Source organism: Nicotiana sylvestris, chromosome 5, assembly GCF_000393655.2.
Source record: "Nicotiana sylvestris chromosome 5, ASM39365v2, whole genome shotgun sequence".
In the NCBI taxonomy this organism is placed as follows: domain Eukaryota; kingdom Viridiplantae; phylum Streptophyta; class Magnoliopsida; order Solanales; family Solanaceae; genus Nicotiana; species Nicotiana sylvestris.
The window spans coordinates 23,321,007-23,347,769 of NC_091061.1; the positions used below are offsets into that span (position 1 = coordinate 23,321,007).

At 34.5% G+C, this 26,763-nt stretch overlaps 1 protein-coding gene across 1 annotated transcript; it reads right to left on the reverse strand.

The window, feature by feature from the left end:
• Positions 1–9,199: 9,199 nt before the first annotated feature.
• Positions 9,200–14,009, reverse strand: LOC104245219 (telomere repeat-binding protein 4-like). The gene is made up of 10 exons (XM_009800797.2): positions 13,844–14,009; positions 12,885–13,027; positions 11,988–12,792; positions 11,672–11,881; positions 11,537–11,587; positions 11,332–11,411; positions 10,836–11,074; positions 10,371–10,694; positions 10,216–10,279; positions 9,200–9,739 (listed from the first exon to the last, which is right to left on the reverse strand). The coding sequence occupies exons 2-10, from the start codon at positions 12,957–12,959 to the stop codon at positions 9,554–9,556; spliced, it is 2,034 nt and encodes a 677-aa protein (XP_009799099.1). The 5' UTR covers positions 12,960–13,027; positions 13,844–14,009; the 3' UTR covers positions 9,200–9,553.
• Between the last annotated feature and the right edge of the window lie 12,754 nt (positions 14,010–26,763).

The following is a 26,763-nucleotide window of genomic DNA, read 5'->3' on the forward strand; positions in this document are numbered from 1 at the left end:
AAGTTCAATTGAAAAAATATCTGTTTAATTGATTCATGTACGACACATATAATATTTAAAGAGAAGAAATATTTCTCTTATTTAAATATGTGTAAGGCAGATGTTACTATAATTTTTGTTAGTAGTAATCTAATTGAAGGCTCTGGAAGAGCTACTATAAATCTGCCTAGGGGAACAATACTTATCATAGATAATACAATACTCTCCTCCAAGTCCAAGAGGAACTTGTTGAGTTTTAAAGATATCTGCCGAAATGGATATCATATTGAGACAATAGATGAGAATAATCTTGAATATCTCATCATTACCAAAGATGTCTCTGGCCAAAAGAGGGTTTTTGAGAAGTTCCCAGCTTTATCTTGTGGCATGTATTAGACAAAGAATTAGTGCAATTGAGGTACATTCTATCATAAACCAAAAGGTTACTGATTCTAATATTTTGTACTTTGGCATGATAGATTGAGACATCCTGGATCAATTATGATGAGACGGATTATAGAAAACTCAAATGGACATCCATTAAAGAATTTAAAGATTCTTTTAAATAATAAATTTTCTTGCACTTCTTGTTATCAAGGCAAATTAATTATTAGACCATCACCAACAAAGGTTGGGATTGAGTCCCATGCATTTTTGAAACGTATACAAGGGGATATTTGTGGATCTGTTCATCCACCTAGTGGGTTGTTTAGGTACTTTATGGTCTTAATAGATGTATCTTCTAGATTGTCTCATGTGTGCCTATTGTCATCTCGCAACCTCGCGTTTGCAAAATTAATGGCACAAACTATTCGATTATGGGCACAGTTTCCCGATAATCCAATTAAGTCTATTAGACTTGATAATGCTATTGAGTTTTCATCCCAAGCATTTAATAATTATTGCTTACCAATTGGGATAAAAGTGAAATATCTTGTAGCTCATGTTCACATTCAAAATGACCTTACATAGTCTTTGATTAAACGTCTGCAATTGATAGAAAGACCGTTATTCGTGAAAATGAGGTTACCCACTTCTATTTGGGGTCATGCCATTTTGCATCCAGCAATGCTAGTTCGTCTCAAACTGATAAATTATCATATATATTCTCCATTGCAATTAGTTTTGGGTTATGAACCTAATATATCTCATTTAAGAATTTTTTGATGCACAGTAAATGTGCCTGTAGCACCGCCATATCGCATCAAAATGGGTCCTCAAATAAAGTTAAAAATATATGTTGAGTTTGAATCGGTCTCCATTATTCTCTACCTCGAAACATTAACGGAAAATTTGTTCACTGCTCGATTTGCAGACTGTTGATTTGATGAGACACTTTTCCCAAAATTAGGGGGAGAAATTGGTGAAACCAAACGTGAAATTTTGTGAAAAAATCCATCATTTGCTCATCTTGATCCACGTGCCTCTATTTGTGAAAAAGAGGTGCAAAAAATTATCCATTTGCAGAAAATGTAAGTAAGATCCGCTACAACTAGAAGTCGATCTGGTACCTTCCTCAGGGTACTCAACAACTAGAGTCATCTCCCTTTCTCCTTTTAGCTTTAGTCGGTCGAGTAGCTTATTCGAACGTTGTGAACTCATTCCTGCCTTTGCAATACCAGCGCATCTTGTGCCACAGAAGCGGTTGTGCTCTGCCTCTTCCCCTCTATCAGAAGATTGCCTTGTGTGGAAGGTTGACTCTGAACTTCAGTCAATGGGAGGAATCCCCTTATCTAAGGTTCTTTGTATGGCACTCTAAACTCTCTTTCTTACGCGAGACAGAAAGTGTAACTACCGAAGCTCTTTCAACTTGTCCTGTCTTTGGATAAGTATTGCGGTTAAGTCAGTTAACAAGATGAGAGTCGGAAAATTGAAATAAGAACTGTCAAGTGATTCTTGAATGCTTCTATTATGTCTTTGCATATAATGTTGCATCTAGCATTATGCTAGATAGTTAGGATCTTGAACCTCAATTTGTTGGAGAATGTCGACTAAGACGTGATTGACTAAAATGGCAAAAAGCAATCCAATCTGAGTTGGATTCACTTGCGAAACGTGAAGTTTTTGGGCCCATAGTCTAAACATCTAATGAAGTTAAGCATGTTGGCTACAAATGGGTCTTTGTACGTAAGAGAAATGAGAAAAATGAGGTACAAATATATAAGGCATGCCTTGTTGCACAAGGATTTTTACAAAGGTCTGGTGTCGATTATGAAGAGACATATTCACCTGTTATGGATGCAATAATATTTCGTTATCTCATTAATTTTGTTGTCCATGAAAAGCTTGACATGCATTTAATGAATGTGGTTACGGCCTGCCTTTATGGCTCACTTGATAATGAAATATACATGAAAATTCCCGAAGGATTTAAAATACCTGACGCACATAATTCAAAGTTCCAAAAAATATTTTCAATCAAATTGCAATGATCTTTGTATGGTCTAAAGCAATCAGAACGAATGTGGTATAACAGTCTTAGTGATTATTTAATAAAGGAAAGTTATATAAATGATTCCATTTGTCCATGTATTTTTATAAAAAAATGACATCGGAATTTGTTGTACTTGCCGTATATGTTGATGACATAAACCTTATTGCAACTCCTATAGAACTCCAAAAGGCAATTGATTATCTAAAGAAGGAATTCGAGATGAAAGAACTCGGAAACACAAATATATCGGTTTGCAAATTGAACATTTGGCAAACGGGTTTTTTGTTCATCAATCCACCTACACGGAAAAGGTATTAAAATGGTTTTACATGGATGGAGCACATCCATTAAGTACTCCGATGATTATTCGATCACTTGATGTGAATAAGGATCCGTTCCGACCTCAAGAAAGGAATGAAGAGCTACTTAGTCCTGAAGTACCATATCTTAGTGCAGTTGGTGCACTAATGTATCTTGCTAATGCAACAAGGCCAGACATAACTTTTTCAGTTAATGTCTTAACAAGATATAGCTCTCGCCTACAAGGAGACATTAGAATGGAATCAAACACATATTGCGGTATCTAAAAGAGACCACCGATATGGGCTTATTTTATGGCAATAATTAGAGTCCCGATCTTGTTGGTTATGCCGATGCTGGGTATTTATCTGACCCACACAAGGCTCGATCTAAAACAGGCTATGTGCATACATGTGGAGGCACTGTCATATCTTGGCGATCAACTACGCAATCAACTGTGACTACTTAATCTAATCATGCTAAGATAATTATTATTCATGAAGCAAGTTGAGAATGTGTGTCATTGAGGTCTATAATACACCTTATTCGAGACAAATGTGGTTTGAAGTGTGACAAACTACCCACGATTTTATATGAAGACAACGCAGCATACATAGCCCAATTGAAGGGAGGCTTCATAAAAGTAGATAGGACAAAGCACATTTCACCAAAGTTATATTTCACACATGATCTTCAAAAGAATGGTGATATCAATGTGCGACAGATTCGTTCAAGTGATAATATGGTTGATTTATTCACAAAATCTCTACCGACGTCAACCTTCAAGAAACTAGTGTAAAAGATTAGGATGTGAATGCTCAAGGATGTGAATTGATGCTCTTATCAGGGGGAGTTAATACGCATTGTACTTTTTTTCCCTTACAAGGTTTTGTCTCACTGAGTTTTTCTTGCAAGGTTTTTAACGAGGCAACCAAAAAGCGTATTTTTAAACATGTGTACTTTTTTCCCTTATGTAGAATTTTTTTCCCACTGGGTTTTATTTTAGTTAAGGTTTTAATGAGGCACATTATCTGTTGAATACACATTCAATGGGGAATGTTATAAATAGAATTATATTTAAGATGAATGCCTATATTTTAGAGAGATTTTAGGGATTTTACTTGGTTGCTAAGTCACTCCTTCACTATAAATAGAGGAGTCCTATTTCATTGTAATTCATCCCAAATCAATAAGAATTCTCTCTCTTTCTCTACAATATGCTTCTTTATTGTTTCATTACAGTTTCACTCTTTTTTGGAATTTTTTTATTTTTTTCGAAAATTAGAGTTTGGTCATAAAAATTTCAAATTTTACTTAAAGTTGAATTTCGGAATTTGAAAAACTCCCAAAAGTTATTTTTCAAAATTTTCACTTCAAATCACTCATAAAAATTTAAAAACAACTCCAAATTATATTCATGTCCAAACGAAACTCTAATTTTCAAATTTTATTTTCACAAGAAAAAATATTTTACTTTTTCGAAATTTTACAACTCCTATGTCCAAACGCTCACGTACTACTACTACAAAAAGAAAAAAACAAAGAAGAAAAAGTATACGTGGCAAGAATTTATATGGGTAGTATACAGTGGCCTAAGTAGGATTTGCACGAGTAGTGGTTTTAAATAAAGTTTACTTTCTACCCTTTGTGTATTATCATTAATTGTATCGATCTATATGTATATATACATTCAGTATTATTTTAAAAAATACCATTTAAGAAGTAAAATACTACTTATGCCACTGATTGCGTAAAAGGAATCTACTGCAGTGGTACAACTCGTGATTCTCTTAGACAGCTAATCCTATGTCTGTATACAGAGGAGAGATAAAGCTGCATAAAGTATTATTAAAAAGCAACAGAGTTGAATCAGATCTAGGATTTAGATTATACTCCCCATTTTGTATACCGGTTTTGTTTGGCACGAAGAAAAATACTTTCTGAAAAATAACTTTCAGAAAATATTATTTAGAAGAAATTTTGTAGGCGTTTGGAAATAAAAATTACTCCCTCCGTTTCAATTTACGTGAACCCATTTGATTGGGCAAGAAGTTTAAGAAAAGAGAGAAGATTTTTGATCTTGTGGTGTAAAATGAGGCACATATATTTTGTGTGGCTATAAATCATTGTGTAAAGGTAAATTATTTCCAAATAAGGAAAGGGATCATTCTTTTTGGCACGGACTAAAAAGGAAATAGGTTCACATAAATTGAAACGGATGGAGTATAATTTTTGAAAAAAAATAATAATATTAAGAGTGAAGTTGAAAAATAATATTTGAAATTATGTTTGAACATATATTTTATTTGAAAAAATATTGCAGTTTTGTGAGTGGGGAAAACTTTTGCTGAAAATTTTGAAAAAGTGAAAACTCATTTTCGAAAACTTTTTTAAAAACTTATAAATTTTATGGACAAACATATTTTTTTAAAATATTGAAAAAAGAAAAAGATTTATGGACTAGTGGGGCCTTTGTCTTACTATTCAACACTCCCCAAATTTGAATTTTTTTTCAAATGGGCTACAGCAGAAAAACATAAGAGAATAAAATTATTTTTTTCCTTTTAAATAGAAAATGTTCTTTAGGAGCCTTGGAGGAAGAGTAAAGTTATCTCTGTGTGACCTATAGGTAAGAGAGTTCGATTCGTTTAAGCAATCATTAATGTTTGGATTATGGTAGACTATCTACATCACATCTTTTTAGGGTACGGCCCTTCCCCAGATCCTGCATGCAAGGGTGTACGCAAAAAAATTTATAAGCAGTGTCAAAATTTTTAAAACAACGGAAATAAATAACTTTAGTTATCATATATCTAGACAAGAAGTAACCTTAGACCATTGGTTTTGTCAAGTCTTAAGTTAGAAAAAGTCTTGAATTCAATTCTACTTTATCATAAATTTTAATTATAGAGGCTCTAGAGCAAAATCAAATACATAACCAATACATCAAGAGACAATTTATGTCAAGTAATGTCATTTTTTCTATTTATTCGTTTCTGCACAGTGTTAATACATATATTTAATAAAATTTTCCGACGAAACGGTATCACATTGAAGGTCCATCCGCCCTTGCCTGCATGAATACAAGATATATATTTTATGCATCGGATTGCTCTTTTACCTTTTTTTCTTAAAAAGTATATATTTTTTGACGTTTAGTGGCTAGAAAATAACTTATTTTTCTTCATATATACCAAATACACCTAACAGAGACTTGCCAAGCTTTGTTAATGGAGTCAGAATTTAAGGTAAAGCTTATATAAATGACTTCACGTGTCAGTAGTCTAAAGAAAGAGTAGAGTGCATTATGCATGTGCATGGGATAAAAGCTGCAATTGTGACAACTATAGTTTGGATGTATAGCATTTAATTGGCAACTTTATCTAAAATTTGAATTAGTTGTATCTGATTTCGGATATACAACCAGGGGCGAATTTATAGGTCTGTTTAGAGGGCACGTGAACTGGTGGTATTTCGTGCAAATTATGTATATACTTTTTTAGAATTAGTTTAATATTATCTATTGACACTTATACTCAATAAAATTAAATAGCACACTTAATTGAATATTGAGTTATTTATCCGAAAAATAAGGGTCAATTTTCACCTAATACCTTTCTTTTATCGTTTATGTGCACTCATATTCTAAAAATTCTAGATCGTGTACCTCTGTGTACAACTAATTACGATAGCACATGTTGTGTGTGAGCAACAGCTAGCGCAGATGCGTTTCATTATTTTTCTCTCAACATATATACAGACTACAGTTGAACAACTTTGAATTTATATACAATGTAAAGAAAATTATACATTATTAAATTATCCAAAAATATTTATAGGTAATCTTTCATAAAAGATATAATTTTGAAAATAAGGTAAATGACATGCTATAACAGCAAAAAATTAAAGCGCCATAATAACAATAACAACAACAACTCAGTATAATCCCACAAGTGGGGTCTGGGGAGGGTAATATATACGCAGACCTTACCCCTACCCCTAAGGGTAGAGAGGCTGTTTCCAGGAGACCCTCGGCTCAAAAAAAAAAGCAACAGGAGCCGATATATTAGTACCATAAAAATGCATAATAAAATAACAGCAATATAAGAGATATGAAATACAGAATACGAAATACGAAATAGATGGCTGGTATAGTAAAAACTAGCAGGTAAAGCCCTGCATCAATAGACGACCAATGACATTCTTAGTCTAACTCCTAACTGGCTAGTCTCACTCTATTGTGCTGTAGAAATATTCACAACTTTCCCCTAACCTACAACCTTAATGCTCGACCTCCATAATTCCCTGTCAAGGGCCATGTCCTCAGTAATCCTAAGTCGCGTCATGTCCTGTCTGATCACCTCTCCCCAATACTTAGGTCGCCCTCTACCTCTCCACATGCCCACTACAGCCAGTCGCCCACACCTCCTCACCGGTGCATCAGTGCTCCTCCTCTGAATATGCCCGAATCATCTGAGTCTTACTTCCCACATCTTGTCCTCCATGGGAGCCACGCCCACCTTCTCTCGAATATCTTCATTCCTAATCTTATCCATCCTTGTATGCCCGCACATCCACCTCAACATCCTCATCTCTGCTACTTTCATCTTCTGGATGTGTGAGTTATTTACCGGCCAACATTCAGTTCCATATAACATGGCAGGCCTAACCACTGCTCTATAAAACTTACATTTTAGTAACGGTGGCACTTTCTTGTCACACAAGACTCCCGACGCTAACCTCCACTTCATCCACCCCACCCCTATACGGTGTGTGACATCCTCGTCAATCTCCCCGATCTCCTGAATAACCGATCCAAGGTACTTGAAACTACCCCTCTTGGGAATGACTTGAGAGTCAAGCCTCACTTCAACTCCCGCTTCCGTCGGCTCAACCCCAAATTTGCACTCGAGGTATTCCGTCTTCGTCCTGCTCAACTTGAAACCTTTAGACTCAAGAGCATGTCTCCAAATCTCTAGCCTCTCATTGACGCCGCCTCGTGTCTCGTCAATTAGAATAATGTCATCAGCAAATAGCATGCACCATGGCACCTCCCCTTGAATATGATGAGTCAGTGCATCCATCACCAGGGCAAATATAAAGCACCATAATAACAATGACGGAAATATAATAAAAATAATCACATCTACTGTAAGTGGTATTTCACATCGGGAGAAATTCAAAAATAGCCAAATTTACAACTGGTCGTTCAAAAATAGCTCAGTTTCAAAAGTAATCGAAACTTAGCCACTTTTCATGTAAAGATAAATCTGAGTGAAAACACTGTTCAAAACCCAGAAAATACGCCAGTATATTATACTGGAGTTCCAGCATAAGTATGCTTGAACTCCAGCATATTATACTGGAGTTCCAAGATAAGTATGCTGGAACTCCAGCATAATATGTTGGAGTTCCAGCATAAGTACACTAGAACTCCAGCATAATATACTGGAGTTCCAACAAGTATAATTGTCCAGTATAATATACTGGAGTTTGGAGCACCAGTGCTCCAGTCTCCAGTATATTATACTTGAGTCAGCAAAGTATACCGATCCAGCATAATATGCTAGAGTTCATACACAGATGCACCGAACTCCAGTATATTATGCTGGACCGGTCTCTGTTGCAGCCAAATATTGGCTATTTTTCATTGACTTCGTAAATACTGGCTATTTTTAAACGATCAGTCCAAAAACTGGCTATACCGCGCTATTTTTACTTTCACATCTACTATAACTCAAAATCGTAGATTTGCCGGAGCCAAAGTAGTCTGTCTTCTGAAGTAACCTACAGCAAGTCATCTGTCTCACATGGCGTAACGTGCTGTTTTCCCTTCCCTGAGGATTTATTACTTTATTAATTAAAGAAAGAGATGAATATCACCGACACATATTCGTTCTTGTGTGATATTTATTTAACCTTATCCTTTCATTATCCTCTTTTATTTATTTAATCATTCATTCATTTGTTTTCTATTGACTTTCTAGTTTCTCATTTTTTTTTTCAGACCTCTTCTTTTGTATTCCTTCTTTGAATTGAAAAGAAGAGAAATGAAGCCACATTTTGGTACCAAAATGTTCAAATCAATGATTTTCTATGCCATTGTTAAAGTGCAGTACTCAACTCAAGTTCTTTTAGTTTAAAACTAGTCAAATTAAGTTATTTATCGACTAGTCCTTTCTTGGAGCTCGAAAAAAAATCAAATCACATCGAGTGTATTGCAAGTCGCCTTATCTTGTATTTTTGCAAGAGATTGTTTCCACTGCATGATCTTCTAATCACAACAATACTTATCGTTGTCACAAAACTCTCCTTTCCGAGGCTTAAGAATGACAAGAAAACCGTTCATCGAGCATCGTTAAAATATAATCCCTTATAAACTAGTCACTAATCCAGATTATTTCTTGAGGTAGGAACAGAAGCAATCCACAATGTCGGATGCTCAACTTATAACAGATCCCACAAATAATGAAACATTAAATAAGATTCAACGAAACATTAGTGTAGACTTTATGAAAAGTTGCATACAGTAATAAATAGTGAATTACAGTAGAAACCAATGGAACTACTATTAATGTACAATTGTACAGAATACATTTGATTCTTAATGTACATACACCTACGTGAATGAAAGAACCAACAGAAACCAAATGATCTCTACGGCGTCTGTTCGACTGCTTTATTCCCGAACAATTTACAAATGCCAGTCCACCCAGTCACAAATCAGTGAGTCTAAGCGAGTCAACGAGAAACAGAACGAATCCTTTTTACATGTTTCTCGACGTGTTCTTCATGTTCCTAACATAACAATTTTTACATCTTGATAATTCGACGAATTCTTTAAGCGCCAACTTTCCGCGCTTTAGTATCCAGAATCTTCAAAGGTTCAACATGCTGTTTCCCCTGTTGCTGAGACCAGTAAGCATGGGCTGCTAAGACCCTGTCCAGAAGATCCTGAGGCACCGGCTCTCCCCTTCGTTGTTGCGGGGCAATGCTTGCTGTATGTACTAATGTCTTCCACTTATCCTAATATAAATCAAAGCACCCCGCATCACATGGATGATGGGAACAATTATTAGCTTTGCCAAATATAGATTAAAAATTAATGAGATTTATGCTTATCTAGAAGTACAACTCATATGCTCCCCTTTTGCTTTCTAGGCAATCATTTAGAGCTGTCATAAGATTTACTAAGCCATTATAACAACAATTTACAATATAATAGAACTATGGGATCATCAAAACACGTGAAGCATCTTGTCATATGGCAAGAGGCCTACTTCTCATGCTGAAAAAATTATCTAAGACGTGGGTTGCTAGGTCCGGACAATAATGAGACCATGACCTTGATTTGATAAGATCAATATTTGACAACGTCAAGGATGTTTAAGAAAAAAAACCACATTTTTTGTCAAGAACTGGCATAGTCCATGTAAAAGGAACACATGTTCTTACTACATTAAAATTTCGGAAAAGATAATGGCACCCATAAGATGTCTAACCTTCAAGTCAACATAAGTACGGTGATCAGCATTATCAAAAGCACGCATTTTGACATCACGCCACCTGTATTTTCAGAGATAATTACAATGCAGTTCCCTAGTGGACAGCAAATTCTAACTGAATTACTTGCAAAGAGGATTTTAAGTTCTCATACCTTCCAGTTCCAAGATGCTCCACAGCTTCAACGAGCGCTTCTACCTCTGCAACTGAGAACGGTCTCCGTATTCTACGTTGTGAAAGTTCAGAACGTTTGCTTTTCTGGTTCAGAGGAACCATAGCAAGTGCATCAGGGTTAACCGGAGGAACTATGACCAAGGCTCTAGAATCTGGAACAGCTATATCAGATGATGAATCAACAGGATTTGCAGGAAATAGCTCTGCTGGATGGTTATTCTCGTTGTGCTTGTCCAACATAGTCTCTGGAGGATCTGATGAAGCATTGGTAATCCCCAATTCTGAGATAGGACTGGATCTTCGCCTGAGTATAGCAATCATTAATTAGTCTGAACACAACCAATAATTATCGCCAAAAGTTATTGCAACAACCGATCTTTTCTTTATTAACTATCTAAACCATAATTATGCAAAAGCATATATATGCTCAACTCTTCTACCATACCTAGTTAGATCCTGATCTGCAACATATGTCGATGAAGCAGCCACATCATTAGGAGATAATGGACAAACTTGGGTCAACTTAGGCTCCAAAGTGAAGCCCAAATTATCGAGGTTGCCATTCCGGGAAATACCAGCCTGCTCTAGAGTTCTATTGTCATCTCTCACCTTCTTTCCCTGGAGAACCATCCCCACCCGCAATCCGCTTTCGAGTATAGCTGTGACTGCATCCATCACTGTTCTCTGCATAAAAGAAAATTATCATTTAGTGTTGAGAACTTCAAAATTTACAATACAGAAAACTTTCAATATCACCATGAATCAAAATATTTTCAACTACTAACATTATCATTCCTCAAATTTAATGTAAGCTTTCTGCATATCAGAAAATTCTTAAGTCCACCCCAAGAGAAAGTAACCGAACACTTGGTGCACACGGATGCATAGAATGTTTAGGGATATGAGGAAAAGGAAACAGAAAATGAAAAAGGAAGGAGTACCTTCAATGAACCAACAGTTGCAGTTTCAGGAACCTCTATGTAAAGTTCTGGCACCTTGAAGGACTTGATGCTAAATTTTACTGAAAGGATAAATTGGACCAATGTCAAAAGTCTGAGAAGGAAAAATATGACAATCCAGAAAGAAAGAAATGTATGGTATCAAAGTAAAAAATTGAAAACATAAACGAAATCCAAAATCTCTTACCATTAGGATCCTTCTTGTGATGATTTTTAACTGTGACTGAATCTGCAGTCCCTGTAAAGCAACACAGAATATTACTTAGTATGACAACATAAACCACTGGGACCTTCAACGCAAGGTTGATAATAAGATATTGACCTCTTGGTGGGATGGCATGAGAGGTATTAATGTCTCGCTTGATTCCCTTTTCAGGTGAATTTGAAATGCTTTCACTACTGGCCTCCTGGTAATATGCAAAAGCAAAGCCATGGTCACTCAATTTCCTTCTCTTGGAAGGAACTTCAGGTTGGCATCTCTTGCGTGCACGTACACTTTTCCTATTGACGTAAAAGGACTCCACTCCAGTATCTAAACACCAAATCCATGTAGTTAGAAAATCACATGAAAAGACGACAGAAATAAGTATAAGATAAGCGTATGCTGATTAAATCTCAGAGGTATAGCCTCCACTTACTCGTGTAAGAACGCTCATATTCCTTCAACTTAGGAGCTACTTTCCAGCGTCGAGATGTCAGCATCTTCCTTATTCTCCTGTATCCAATTCGTGATGTTGTCCTAAAGGTCCTTAACTTAGTGCTATACCTATAGCACCCAAAAGAGTTGTCGTCATCATCTCTAACACCTAACTTTACACTGTTCCTTTGCTTTACAAAAGAAGCTCTAGGAACCAAATCCCTATACAAGGATAACTCTACACTATTCTCTGGGCTAATTAAGGCATTGTTATTAACATGTTTTTCAATTGGACCCTTTACACTGCAAGTGTTAGTCACAGTTAAGTTGTCAATCTGCTTGCTGTCATCATCTAACTGTTTTTGAGTTCCTGAGATTTTACTATCAAAGTCTTCAACTTTAGCGGGGAGATTTCCGTCAGCTACATTGACCTCCTTGCAGTTTTCCAATGTCACGTCAGAGTCAGAACCTATAACAGTAGAAGTATGCTCCAAGATGGAATTATTTTCTGCATAATAAGGTTTATCGAGATCATGTTTTAGATTCTGCTCTCGGGCTGCAGGTTCTGGTATATAAGCGCTTTCTACACAACTCCCCTGGTCGAGGCACTCTGATTTCACAGCTTTATCTTCTTCCACTTGTTCACATTTAATACCATCCCTGCAATCAGAAAGCTCGTATTTTCCTTCTGCTACATTACTAGAAGTAGAGCTTTCGCTCTCCTGTAAAAGCTTCCCAGCAACAGCCGCCAATAATTCAAATGCACAAATTTGATCATCGTCAAATTTTTTACTGGAACCTCTCCTCTGAAATAAATCAGAATCGCAGAACATACTTAGCAAAAACATACATAAATAAGACTTCCAATTAGACAATTTAACAGTTTCAGTATCCTAACCGATCTGGGAGCTTTCGGTATAAATGGAACTTGAAAGCCATTGAAACCAAAATCTAGCTTCTTCTTAGACACCATATCTCAGGAAGCATGCCAACAAGCGATGATCCAAAAGCAATTAGCCAATTTACAAATTTCACAGCGATCTACACAAGAAAAGAAAGTAAGTTATTAATCATACCATAAAGCATTGACCAAAAGCAGATATGTACATCATTCCAAAGTTAGAAAATTAAGAACATTAAAAGCGACTAAACATACAAAAAGGCACAGCAAAAAATGTAATTTTTCTACATGAAACAAACACATTTTCTCCAATACACTGTTTCTGATTGACAAATACAAGAAAAACACGTCATAGACGTTAGACGAACAATCATACAATATACTATATGCAGAACCTAAGATCCTTCCAGTACACAAATCACAAGTAAATGCTAAAATGCTTATTATAGAACCAAAAAAAAAACGAAAAAAAATAACTCTTTTGTTCATCAAGATGAATGAAATAACAGAAAAACTAAAAAATTCTACAGAATTCTAAGTAAAATATTTCATGCCTTTTAAGAGATCCAGCTCTATAGGCCAACTTCTAGTTAGCAATAATTCAATCGAACAGCTGGTCAATTACTGTAATTTCTCTTTCGAGTTCCATAATTTGGAGGATATAAGCGTAGAACTATCTCTCAGTAACATCAAATACACACAACCAAACTGAAAAAACAAAAGAAATTCAGCAAATCCGATCAGATCTTCACGTGATCAACCTGAATTTCACCATAAAAATTCAACCAATTCTCATCATCCGAAACACACATCAAACTCTTATTAAAAACAGCACCACAAATTGCATCAGAAAATTGTCAAAAACCGCCACCTACCGCAAGAATTTTGTCAATATAATTCACAACGAGCAAAAAAAAAAGGAGAAGAGGAACATAAAAAGGAATAAAACGAATTACCAGAACAGAAATCTACGTATTGTGTAGGAGAATTTTGAATTCAAGGCATGAATTAATTGCAAAAAAAGGAAGAATATACTTATTTATTACTTTTATTTACTTTTTTGGTGGGTAAGTAAAGTGAAAGTGAAATTGTGGACAGGATTGAAAAACCTCTGGGTTTGGTAACTGCTAAAACCCCTTTGGACTCATTTTATAGTTGGTGTGTCTTTTTGACCATAAAATAAAATTTTAAAAAAAAAAAAAAAAAGTTGGACCACCTATTTAAAAGGGTAATATTGTCCAATAAGTTAGAAGGTGTAGACCAACTATATCTTAACCCCTTTTGTTTCGCTCACCACCACTATTCTCTCATCATCCCCATCTCTTTACCTAGTACTAGTATAGGTTCTAGTTTCTACCACGTGGAATATTTTTGTATGTGTTTAGACCTTATTTGGTTGAAGAAAAAAATAATACTCAAAAAATCAAATTTAAAATAAAGGATTGTCTTGAAGCAACGGTAATATTGTATACGTGTGATATATAACTCTAATGCAATTAATATTTGTATTAGAGTATGCTATCTACATTATATTCCTTAAGATACGGTCCTTCTCCAAATCATGCATGAACACAAAATGTTTTATACACCGAGCTGAGTTGCTTTTTAAATTTTAAAAAAATATTTGAGAACCTAATTTTAATAAAGGTTCTTTATTACTAGAGTAATTATTTGTGTAGTTAAGTAAATTTTACTTTAAAAACATGAACAATTTAACCAGATTCATACCGATTGGTTAAATTAACACTAAATAAATTAAAACGTTAAAATCAAAGTACATGGATTGAATAGCACTCACATATGTGGTTTAATTGTTAATAAAGTGGGAGGAAATTTATGAAATTTTTTTATTAATTAATTTCTTTTTATTTGTCTAATTATAAGTTTTGTTGGGCGAAGTTACCTAATAGTAAGGTGCGCAAGAAAAATAGATAAATTGAATAGTGAAGAACATTGTTGAAATTTACAAGTCAAAGTAAAATTTAGAGAGCAAATTGTACAGAAATTTAAGAGAAAAAAGTCTCGTGTACAAAGTATTATGTGCGTTCAGGGAAAAGATTGCATCTCAAGGGATGTGACGTAGACAGCATACTCTAATACAAATATTAATAGATATTTTTACGACTTAAACCCGTAATTTACAGGTCACGCATAAACAACTTTAGTATGCTCCAACTTCTCCTTCAAAATGTAGAGAAATTTATGAATGAATTTTTCATAGAGATGAATTTGACAAGTCGAGGAGAAAGAGGGAAATAACAAAGAGCCCATGAGGGCAATGACCCCATAAATGAAAGGAAGAAAAGGATAGAAATAAAGATAACGCAGAGGACCACACTTACCAAATTTTGACGCACCCTTTTAGCAATTTTCATATTTTTTATTATCAATTAGAAAGCAAAGACAAACAATTTCTTACAATGAAAAGATTGGACAAGAATGACGCTCTCCTAATTTTCTGATTCAATTAATCTGATTTACATTCTGACTTCTCTATAACAACATCCCTATATAATAGTCATTCATTATAAAAGTAAAGTTTTTATTCGAAACCGATTATTATGTTATGTTATAATATATGTCTTTTATAATAATATTTTTTACTATAGTAGTCAAAAAATATTGAAATAAAATAAGATTGTTATAGAAAGATTTGACTGTATACTGAAACGTTTTACTATTTTTGAAATTTAAAATTAAAATCTTTGATTAAGTGGAGAAAAATATCGACTATCTTCACATATTATTTGCGAAATAACAGCTATCAATTGATCATCTATTGAGAAGAAGATAAGTCACCAAAACAAAGCATTGGGTACGTCACCATTATTTTATACCATGCCACGTTTATAATTTACAGCCGACTCAACATTTTGCCTTTAAGTCTAATTTATATACTCTAAAATTAATAATAAAACATTTTACACCGTCCTATATACTATTCAAGGTATATTAAGAATTATTTCAACTCGTTCGTTTCGACTTTAAAAGGAATTTTGTAAATTCAACTGAACTTATCACTTTCAGCTCAAATCGTATGTTAATATACATATAAAAAGATAACACTTGTTTAGAGTTCACTTAATGTTAATCTTAAATTCGAATCGAATCGAATATTAACATAGTGAGTACTCCCTTCGTTCATTTTATTTGTCCACTTTGAACTGTGCATAACCCTTACAAAATAATAAATAAAGTGCATAATTACCATAATACTCATATTAATTGACAAAACAGAAAAAATAAATTATTTTTCTCTTAATATGCGAAAAGTGATAAATAAAAATAAAAATTTATTTTTAGAAAATAAAAAATGCAAGGAAGGAGACATCGCATTCTGTCGCATTCATAAAAATGCAAAGAAGAACAGAGACGAAAGTGAATTTAATAGGCATACGCAGTCTCCTGCCGTACATCTTTTACCATCATTATCTTCATTTTAGTTTGAATTGACTTCTCTCTCCCTTTCTCCTCCTCATTTTGGTATTTTATGTCTGTTATATAAATTGAATTAACTATCAAAATTTGCCTAATTAAATTCTATAATATCGAATTTAGAAGTTTAATTGCACTACTTAATTAACATATGGAAGGAAGAACGAATTAACGACACATCTTCAAATGAAAAAAAATATCCATGTTCAGTGTATACATCAAACCTATTAATACTTTTTCACTTACTTAAAAATAATTAATATTTGTTCTCACATCAATATTCCACTTAACTAAATTCATGTAATTTATTGTCAACAACTAGTGTTGTTACTTCTTTTGTTCTAATTTATGTGAATTTTTTTTTTGGTCTGTTCTAAAAATAATAGTAAAATTTTATTTAAATTTTGAAATAAGTTAACTTAAACTTCTAATTCTATCATTGATGAGAATCTTTTATAATCACACAAATACTCTGACATGTTTAACACCATAAGTTTCAAATGAATTATAAACACACAAATATTATAGCTTGTTTAAGATCACAAATTTTAAAAAATTTAATTTTTTTCTTAAATTTCTTAGATAACTAAATATGTTCACATAAATTAAAACAGATAGAGTAAAAAAAATTGCTCTTTCAAACCCAATAAAAAGACCAATAAATTCATGGCCTTATCCCCACCCGAAAAAGGTATAGTTATTATAGTATAGAAGTAGCATATAGTTTGAGACTTTAGGATATTCTCTTCTTTACTTTGTTTTTCTTTTTCTTTTGATGATATATAACTTAAAATTTAGAGGCAAAATGGGACAGCTGGAGCTACGAATACCAATGAAAAAAATAAAAAAGGCTAGTTACGACGGAGTTTGTTCAGCCAATGGAGGAATGGATTTGGAAAAGGCATAAACGTCGTCTGAAATTAATTATATTTGATAGTCGAAAAAATATTTTTTTATATATATATATATTATCGATTATTATCTTTTAAAACGGCTAAAAAATTTCTCAACACTTGACGGCCTCAATTACAGTTCTTGAAAATAGCAGAAAAATGAAAAAGGAAAACTACAAATGCAGTGTGCCATGCACAGGGCGGATCTAGAGCAAAGGTTATAACGGGTTTCCGTAAACCCAGTAACTTTTGCATATATCCTGTATTTGTACTAAAAAATTCATTAAATATATAAGAATATTTAGATTGAAACTCAGTTCGTTGGTTCAGTTATCATGTAAATTAACTTGAGATTGTTATAGGAACTCATAAACTTAAAATTCTGGATCCGCCTCTGGCCATGTATGCACTATTTTTAAATGAAAAGTTGATAATAATATATACTTTGTTCATTTTCAATTGACATGAGGCAATTTTCAGTCTGATACGTTCTACTATAATAGTTGGCAATCTTTTGTTAATAAAACTATTATATCAAGAATTAGAATCCACTTAACCATTTAAAATTTAACTTTCATGTATTATTTTAACTTTTAAGGACTATCTTAATATTTTATTTCTTTATTGTACGCATATGTTTAATATTTGTATTCAATCAAATTAAGATCATTGTATAAAATATGAAAAACGTTTATTTTTAAAGTCTTCATACAATAGAAAAGTTACATACTCCCACTAAACCTTAACTAAGAGAAATGAGTGGACAAAAGTGGCTGTATTTGCTTCCTCTCTCTTCATTATCTCATTCCGAATATAATAATAATAATAAAAAGGTGCAATGGCGACGACCAGTTAATTGCACTCGATGTTTACCCTGAATTATATTAAGAGCCCGTGTAGATAAGCCTCCAAAAATTACTTGTTTTGAAAAGTATTTTTGTTCAAATTATTTTTCGAAAAAGTATTTTTAAAAAAATAATTGTTTGTATTTGGCCAATTCATTTTAGAAGTGCTTGCAGTATTTGATAAACAAATTATGTTTGACCATTTTTTCTAAAATGTAATTTGAGTATCAAGTTACAAAGGACAATAAATATTCAATTTACAATTAGTATTATTTGTAAAAGAGAATTGAATTTATAAAGCATAAAGTAAAAATATATATTAAGGATTTTAGTCAATATAAAATATAGTTATCCAAAGAAGTAATATTGGTATATATATGGTATTACTTATTCTTTATATGACGATTATTTTCTAACATATTAATAAAATCTACTCCATAAATTCTACACAAAAGAAGAGATCTATTAAATAATAGGGAGATTATTTCAGAAGAACAGGAGAAGAATAAAATTATGGAAAGAAGAAAAATAAAGAAATGGATGGTAGAAAAACAAAAGAAGAAAAAAAAAGTAAATTAATCGGAATTAGTTTGAGAAATATAATTTTTTGGTAAGAATATTTTTGTCTTAAAAAAAATAATTTTTTGCTTTTACTTCTTAGAAGAAGCTAAAATTTGCAGCTTCTTTCCAAAAGCAAAAAGCTACTTCTGCTGGTGCTCAAAAGTACTTCCCTGTTTTGGTCAAACACCTTTAATTTCCAACAAAAAAATATTTTTTTGATATAAAAAAAGTACTTTTAGCCTCCTAGAAATTTGGCCAAACATGCTCTAATATACTCCCGCCGGTTCACAATAAGTGACCAATTTATTTTTTTTATTTTGGTCCAAAATAAGTGTGCATTTATATAATCAAGAAAAAATTTAATTTATTTTTTCAAAATTATCCTTATGTTCGTATACCTAAAAAGTCATTTACTTCTCACATTTGAGAAGAGAAGTAAGTGCTACTATAACTATGGTGCAACATTTAATAAAGGGTAGTTTAGTCACACTAACTATTTTCGTCTAGAATTTTAGTATTTCCTTAATGGGGGTGCCCAAAGCAAATTGGTCACTTATTGTGGACCGGATGAAAGTAATATATATCGGTTTGATCCAAACATCACGTAGATTTTTAACTTATTCAAACTATACAAGTATAACACGCAGAATTACAAAAGGTTGTGATTGAATAGTAAGTATTACTCCATCTTTAACTAAAAACTTCAATTTGAGTTTTGTGAATGAAATTACCTTTCCAAAATAAAATTTCCTTACACGAAGTGGGCATTTTTGGACATAAGAATTGTAAAATTCCAAAAAAAAAAGTGACATTTTTTTCAAGTAAAAATGGTATTTAAAATTAGAGTTGTGTTTGGACATGAATATAATTTGTGGTTGTTTTTAAATTTTTGTGAGTGATATGAGTGAAAATTTTGAAAAATAGCTTTTTGGAGTTTTTCAAATTTTCGAAAAATTTCAAAATTTATCTTCAAGTGAAAATTAAAAATTTTAATGGCCAAACACCGATTTCAGAAAAAAATGAAAAAATTTCCAAAAAAATGAAAATATTTTATGTCCAAATTGTTGGGCTCATTCCCATGTTGTCTAGCCAAAAGTCCAATGGCCTAATTGTAACGACCCGGCCAATCGTTTCATGTGTTACCGCCCCGTTTTTTCTATTTTTACTTCGTATTGTCTTGTTCAGCTGTATTATGTATTATCGGGTTGGTTGGCTCAGGTTCGGAAAGGTTTTGGTAAGGTTTGAGACACTTAGTCTCTTTTGAGTAACCTTAAGTTGGAAAAGTCAACCGGATGTTGACTTATGTGAAAAAGGGCTCGGATGTGAATTCTGATGGTTCGGATAGCTTCGGGAGATGATTTGGGACTTAGAAGAGTGATCGGAATGTGTTTTGGAGGTCCGTAGTAGATTTAGGCTTGAAATGGCAGAGTTAGAATTTTGGCATTTTTCGGTTGATAGGTGAGATTTTGATATAGGGTCGGAATGGAATTTCAGGAGTTGCAGTAGGTCCGTTGTGTCATTTGGGATGTGTGTGCAAAATTTCAGGTCATTCGGACGTGGTTTGATAGACTTTTTGATCAAAAGCGGAATTTGAAAGATTTTGGGAACCTAAAGCTTAAATCCAATGTTATTTGGTTGATTCGATGTTATTTGATGTGTTTTGAAGATTGGTATAAGTTTGGATTGTCACGACCCAAACTGGAGGGCCGTGACTAGCACCCGACCACACTTGCCGAGCACCAACGTACATTTTATCTAACCTTCATTATTATTTTTTAGGGCTGACGAGATCAATATAAATGATAGACCTGGATCATGGACAACCAGCAATAAAATATGATGGCATGAACATACAAAGCAGGGGATGACTAGACAATCAAGAAACTACATATAAGGTATGAGCTACCACGCTACTATGAAAGACTATACAACAAAAACTAGCCGACAAGGCATACCAAACTATACATGAGCCGACACCTGTCTATGAGCCTCTAAAAGAACATAAGTGCTGCAACATAGCCGGAACAGGGCCCCGACATACCCATAATGTCTATAACAAAAATGCATACCAAGACCAAGGCAAGTCCGGAGAAGGGATCTCGCCAATCACCGCTGAACTGGACAGCCTACTGTGGTGGGGGAGCTGCACCTGCCTGTCTATCAGGACCTGCAGCACGACATGCAGCGTCCACAAATAAAAGGACGTCAGTACGAATAAAGTACTGAGTATGTAAGGCAGGGAACCATAAATACGATCAGTAATGTAAGCAAGGATAGAGAATATACAACCTGTAACATCTTAGTACCTCTGAGGGCTACTTACATGAAATGCATGATACATATGTATAAATACATAAACCCTTAAAACATTCGCCTCTGTGGGCATCATCATCATCATATCGTACCCAGCCATAATAGGCTCGGTAAAAAAACGTACCCGGCCATCAAAAGGCTCGGTAGAATCGTACCCGGCTACGTGGAGCTCGGTAAAACCCAACTGATCAGTGGTTGCACAATAGGTGCCGTACCCGGCCAACTATAGTGTGGCTCGGTAGAGTAAAATAGATACATATATATAATGCATGCTCGACTCATGGAATCACATTCTAAACCTTTCGGAGTGACGTAAGGTCGGTATCCTCTGTACACGTTATTAGGACTAACTCTTCACTATGAACCTTATAAGAATCAGGAAGTACCAACAACATTGATAACATAAGAATAAGAGAAGCAACATTAACATCAATCGTTCCATAAGAGGGAAAACAATGTAAGTACTGCTAGCTTCTAAGAGTAGAGTATCTTGGAAGCTCGTTCATTACATTATGTACAATCGGAGTCGTGCAAAAGAAGGAAAGGGATAGCCTCACATACCTTGTATATACTGCCCCAATCTCAAGCTATGCAATTGTCAAAACTCCTTAGTCTACAATAAGAGAAACGATACTATCGTTATCATTTAAGCGTCATAACTATTATGTATCGACCACAACCTATTTTACGATGAAACGGACAGCACCTCCCCTATATATATGACCTCACACCATTCAAAACAGTCACCAAACAGCCCAAACAACATCAATAATAAACATATTGAGCCTCCCAAAATAGTCCACACACAGCCTAATCACTCCATACATACGACGACCACCGTAGTCGTGTCAAACAACCTGGAAATGTTACGAATAACTATCAGCCCATAACCCTACATATATATGGTGTTTCTCCACACCCTTCCTCCTCCAAAACTCCACAAGATAGTAGTAAAATACGCAGCCCAACAACAACGCAAAACAGTCCACAAAACAATAACATTACTACCAAGCCTTTCGATATATATCTCACAAGTTCTAGCTTCAATGGCTTAGCCGCAACTTGGATAATCTTAAATACATATAGAGTAAGAGGTTCCTTACCTTTATACAGAAAGAACAACTCCAATTTGACCTTAAATTTCCATGAAATATCCCTCCAATGCTGCCACAACAACAAAAAAGCGAAACTAGCGATCAATTAGTGTTTTTCGGCACTAGAATCACTTTAGAAGGCTTGAAATCACCTAGGATTGATATTAAGAACATGAGGGAGTATTTACAGAACATAAACCCTTTAAAACAACCTCCCACACGAGCTGGAACGACACAAAAATGAGCAACAACAAGAAGAACAAGAGACTTACTAGCGCCACGGAATTCCCGACACTTGATTTGTGTTGTTTGCCCCTTTTTTGGGTCTTGAATCTTGAGAGAACCTTGAGAGGATGTTCCTAGGGTTCTAAGGTCTGAAAATAGTGAGAAGAAATGACTTAAAACGGGTTGGAGGCATCCTATATAGGTCCAAATATCTTAAACCGCCTTAGTGGGCCCCATAGAGAGGTGCTTGGCGCAGTCTCGCGAAAACGCGAATATCTCTCTACTCCGAGATCGTATCGATGAACGGTTTAATGAGTTGGAAACGAGACTCATAGATCTTTAATTTGGTTGGTAGATCACCCCATAATTCCTTGTAAATTATGAGAAAATATTAGAAATATTTGACCTAATGTTTAAGTAAAATTATGAACCTAAGTTGCGACAACTTTTGTTGACTTTTGTTTCATAACTCGTTTGACTTCAAGACTTATGATACGGATATTATATAATTAAAATAGCTTAATAAATGACCTCTTGAGTGTATTAAGCACCGCTAGATTACCTGAAAATACGAGTTACAACATCCTTGATTCGTTTAACTTCTAATACTTGTTAATCACCCTTATACACTCTTGTATCACTTAAGACCAATAGGATTGACATCTTATCATCTCAAAGATAATTCCTTCTTGGATTTATGTTAACTAATATATGGCATGAACTAACACATGTGGATATGGGTTGTAACACCCTCCCCCTTAGGAACATTCGTCCTCGAATGTAAGGGTTTATGGGGAGTTTAAATCATCGTGGATTCCAATGGAAATTTCCGATCAATTTTTCCCTATAAAATGGTCACTAGCAAAACTTGCAAGTAATTAAGCCCAACATATGGCTTCACAAGGCTACACAAAGCATTATGCGTATTTACATTATCTACATATCACCATTTTGTATTAAGGAGGAGTATTCTCAAATTATTGCTTACCTCATAGAGCCGTTTCACCTTCCAATGTATCCTGTCTTCCACCAGCATCCTTGTTATCTTCATTCTGGAATAAGTAAGGGTATTTAGACTTCATCTCCTCTTCTGCTTCCCATGTCATTTCTTCCATATTTTTGTTCCTCCACAATACTTTGACGGAAGCTACATCTTTTGTTCTCAGCTTGCGGACTTGCCGATCTAATATCGCCACTGGCACTTCTTCATATGATAGGTCCTCTGTAACTTGTACATCTTTGATAGGGATGACTCGAGAAGGGTCTCCAATACATTTTCTCAACATAGATACATGGAATACCGGGTGAACAAATTCCAATTCGGATGGCAATTCTAACTCATAAGCAACCTGTCCAATCCGTCGAAGAATTTTATACGGCCCGATATACCTTGGACTCAGCTTACCTTTCTTCCCAAAACGCATAATACCCTTCATTGGTGAGATCCTCAGGAAAACCCAATCACCAACCTCTCTGAAACTTCTGAACTTGTTTCGATTAGTATCTTTTCCTTGATTGTTGTCCTCTCACCTATGCATTCGATTGATGGTAAAAACCCTAGAATTTGGGAGTTCATCTAAGTTTTGAGACCATTGGCTATGTGATTTGCTTGTGCTTCATCTCTGAACTTGCCTGATTTCAAAAACCCTAATCTTTTGGACCTATTTGAGTTCCTGGAGTTGTTTCATCTACTGCTTCATTAAGTTTCAAAATCATTGTTTCAATTTTGTTTCTTCATATGATTCTGACTTTTGCTAAACACTATAAGACCTTCCACTTGACCCTTTTCACATGCCTGATACTTGTGTGCTCTTTATATGCGCTGAACTTCCTTTTAAAAGGGCTTTCAATTTTTGATTAATTTCAGACTTCTTTTTGTATAAGTTTGATTGATTTCTTTCCTTGTTTGCTGACTGCATTGTTACTCGACTTAAGTTAAAAACTTTTCTCAGCTTTTTTGACTTGGTTCATTCATGGACCAGTGATTACAAATCTCTGATCCTTGATTTACTGGCTACTAATTGATTTCTCTTATCTTATTTATGCAATCGTGTATTTCAAAGCTCTGCCCCTAAAATAAACTTCTATGTATTTACCCCTAATTGTCTACTTTGCACAAGATGTTTATTTGATTTCTTTCCTTAAATAGTTTTACCTTTTGAGTCCGGATTCCTTAATTAAAGGAAGTCTTATGTTGATTGATTCTGTAGATCTGATACCCAGTTCCTTAATCGTTTTCTTACCGTATTTCTGCATGTTTTTCACACTATAAATATACGACTCTTTCATTAGCACACCATCACTCATAGTCTTTCTGAACTTACACTTACACGCAATAGTATTCTCTCTTATTGTCTGCACTATGGCATGTTTACAAGACCTACTGCTTTTCTCTATTTGTTTCTTTGAAACTGGTATGTCCTGATTTAAGCTTTAGCACCACAACAAAGTATTTATTTATTACTTTCGTATATATGTCTACTAACTATTTCTGTATAGTTCAACACTTACTTTAGTATGCTGATTTCTTTCTGCCTGTTCTATTCTAAATCCCAAATCCCTGCCCCCTATGTGTTTGAGCTATGGTTTAAGGCATGGCAATATGCAAATTATTGTCCATGAATTAAATTTGATCCCTTGGGATCCTAGTCTCTAAATAGTGTGTTCTAACAGGCTTATAGGTATGCTGCCATTCTCCATTGTTGAGCATGCCCACAGTCTGCCCTTGCCTCTTTCAATTCCCCTATTCCCCCTGAACCCCTTATGTGTACTTATTTGTAGCTATTTCCCCTCCTTTCCCCTTTTAGAATTTTGTTTCTGCACTTGCACACTCTCTTAGTCTTTAAGTTCTGCCCCTCTCTTGTGAGTCTTGCCTTGGGATCCTTTGAGCTCCCTCTGAACTTGGACACTTGAGGGCTGGCCTTTCCACACTACACTTGTCCTAATCTGATAATACATTTGGGTGTAAGCATTGCCTGGAGTCCTTTTTGAGGCTCTTAGGGAACTTTGACACACTCGAATGGGAGGAAGGCTTTGGATCTTGATCTTATGGAGTTGGTTTACCTCATATTTCAGACATGAAGTCTGAATCAGGCTCTCCTTTGGTTGTACTTCTATTTACATTTTCTGATGTATTTTACTTTATTTTGGGCTGTAATAATTTGTAATAAACTCTTGGGGATGGCTAGTGAAAAAGGCGGGTAACTATGTATGCAAAGGGTAGATACCATGCTTATAGGTCATTCTAAATTTTGCAACTCTCATATAGATATCATGCCTATAAGTCATTCTGAAATCTGCATGCATATAGAAATCATGCTTATAGGAATCATGTCCATAAGTATGGAAATTTGAATTCTGCATATTCATATAGAAAATATGCCTATAGGTCCTTCTGAATCTTGTATATCCATTTTCATCTAGAAATCATGTTCATAGGTTTTAAACAATCAACTGCATATAGATATCATGTTCATGTCTTAAAACAAATTCTGCCGGTTAGATACAATGTTTAGAGGTTAAAAACCATCTTATGCATTTAGATATCATGTCTATAAGGTTTCTGCACTTTTACCATGTCTATAAGGCTTCTGATCAACTACGTGTAGAAAGCATGTCTATAGGAATTATTAAGCGAATCTGAATCGCTTCATTCACGTCTAGAGCTAAACCAGTAATAACAAGGATCATCATTTGCAGAACTCATGACCTTCGTAAAAACTTGCTTTCTTTAATAATCCGACAACCTTTTTAGCCAGTATGTATTCAGTTTATTATTATTGCTTTCTGAATTCAGTAGATACCATGCCTATAGGATCCTTGTCCAACATTTAGGCAAGCCTTAGGGCAAAGTTATAAACTGAATCTGTGCTATTAACTACAACCAGCAGGCATACCTGATTCGGGCTTCTTATCTGAATTATGTAATAAATCAGTCTGTCTCAACCTTTATGTTCTTAATCAGACCATAAACAGTATGTGAAAGTTATGCTAATTATGTGTTTTCTTTGTTCAAGGAGGTATATCTGAGCCGTTTCTTGTTATGTGCTTTCCCCCAACTTGCTATACATGTTTTTGTATGTCGCCTTAGAATTTTGCCTTTGAAACTACAAATAAGCCTAATATCCCTCCCCCTTAGGATTAGTAGTCCTAAATGCCTCCGGGACTGATAGGATTGGGACGAGTAATAGCATGCAATAAGTAAACGAGACCATTCCGCGCTTTAATACCTTAACGGGTGGTAAATGGTAGATATGGATATAATGACCACGCGATAACGTCTTGTGTAGCCCCTCGCTGAGGAGTGATTACCGGATGCTGTGTGGGGTGATCCATATTATTAATAAACCTAGAACCCCCCTTTTTCCTTTGTTTCTTTGTTTCTTCTAAAGATATCAAACTATTTCTTTTAAGAAAATCAGCTTCCTTTTAATTTTTTCCAATTTTATTTGTAACCATTATGTGAAAATTCCCTCTTATTTGAAGCTTTATTTGCCTACATGTTATTTGC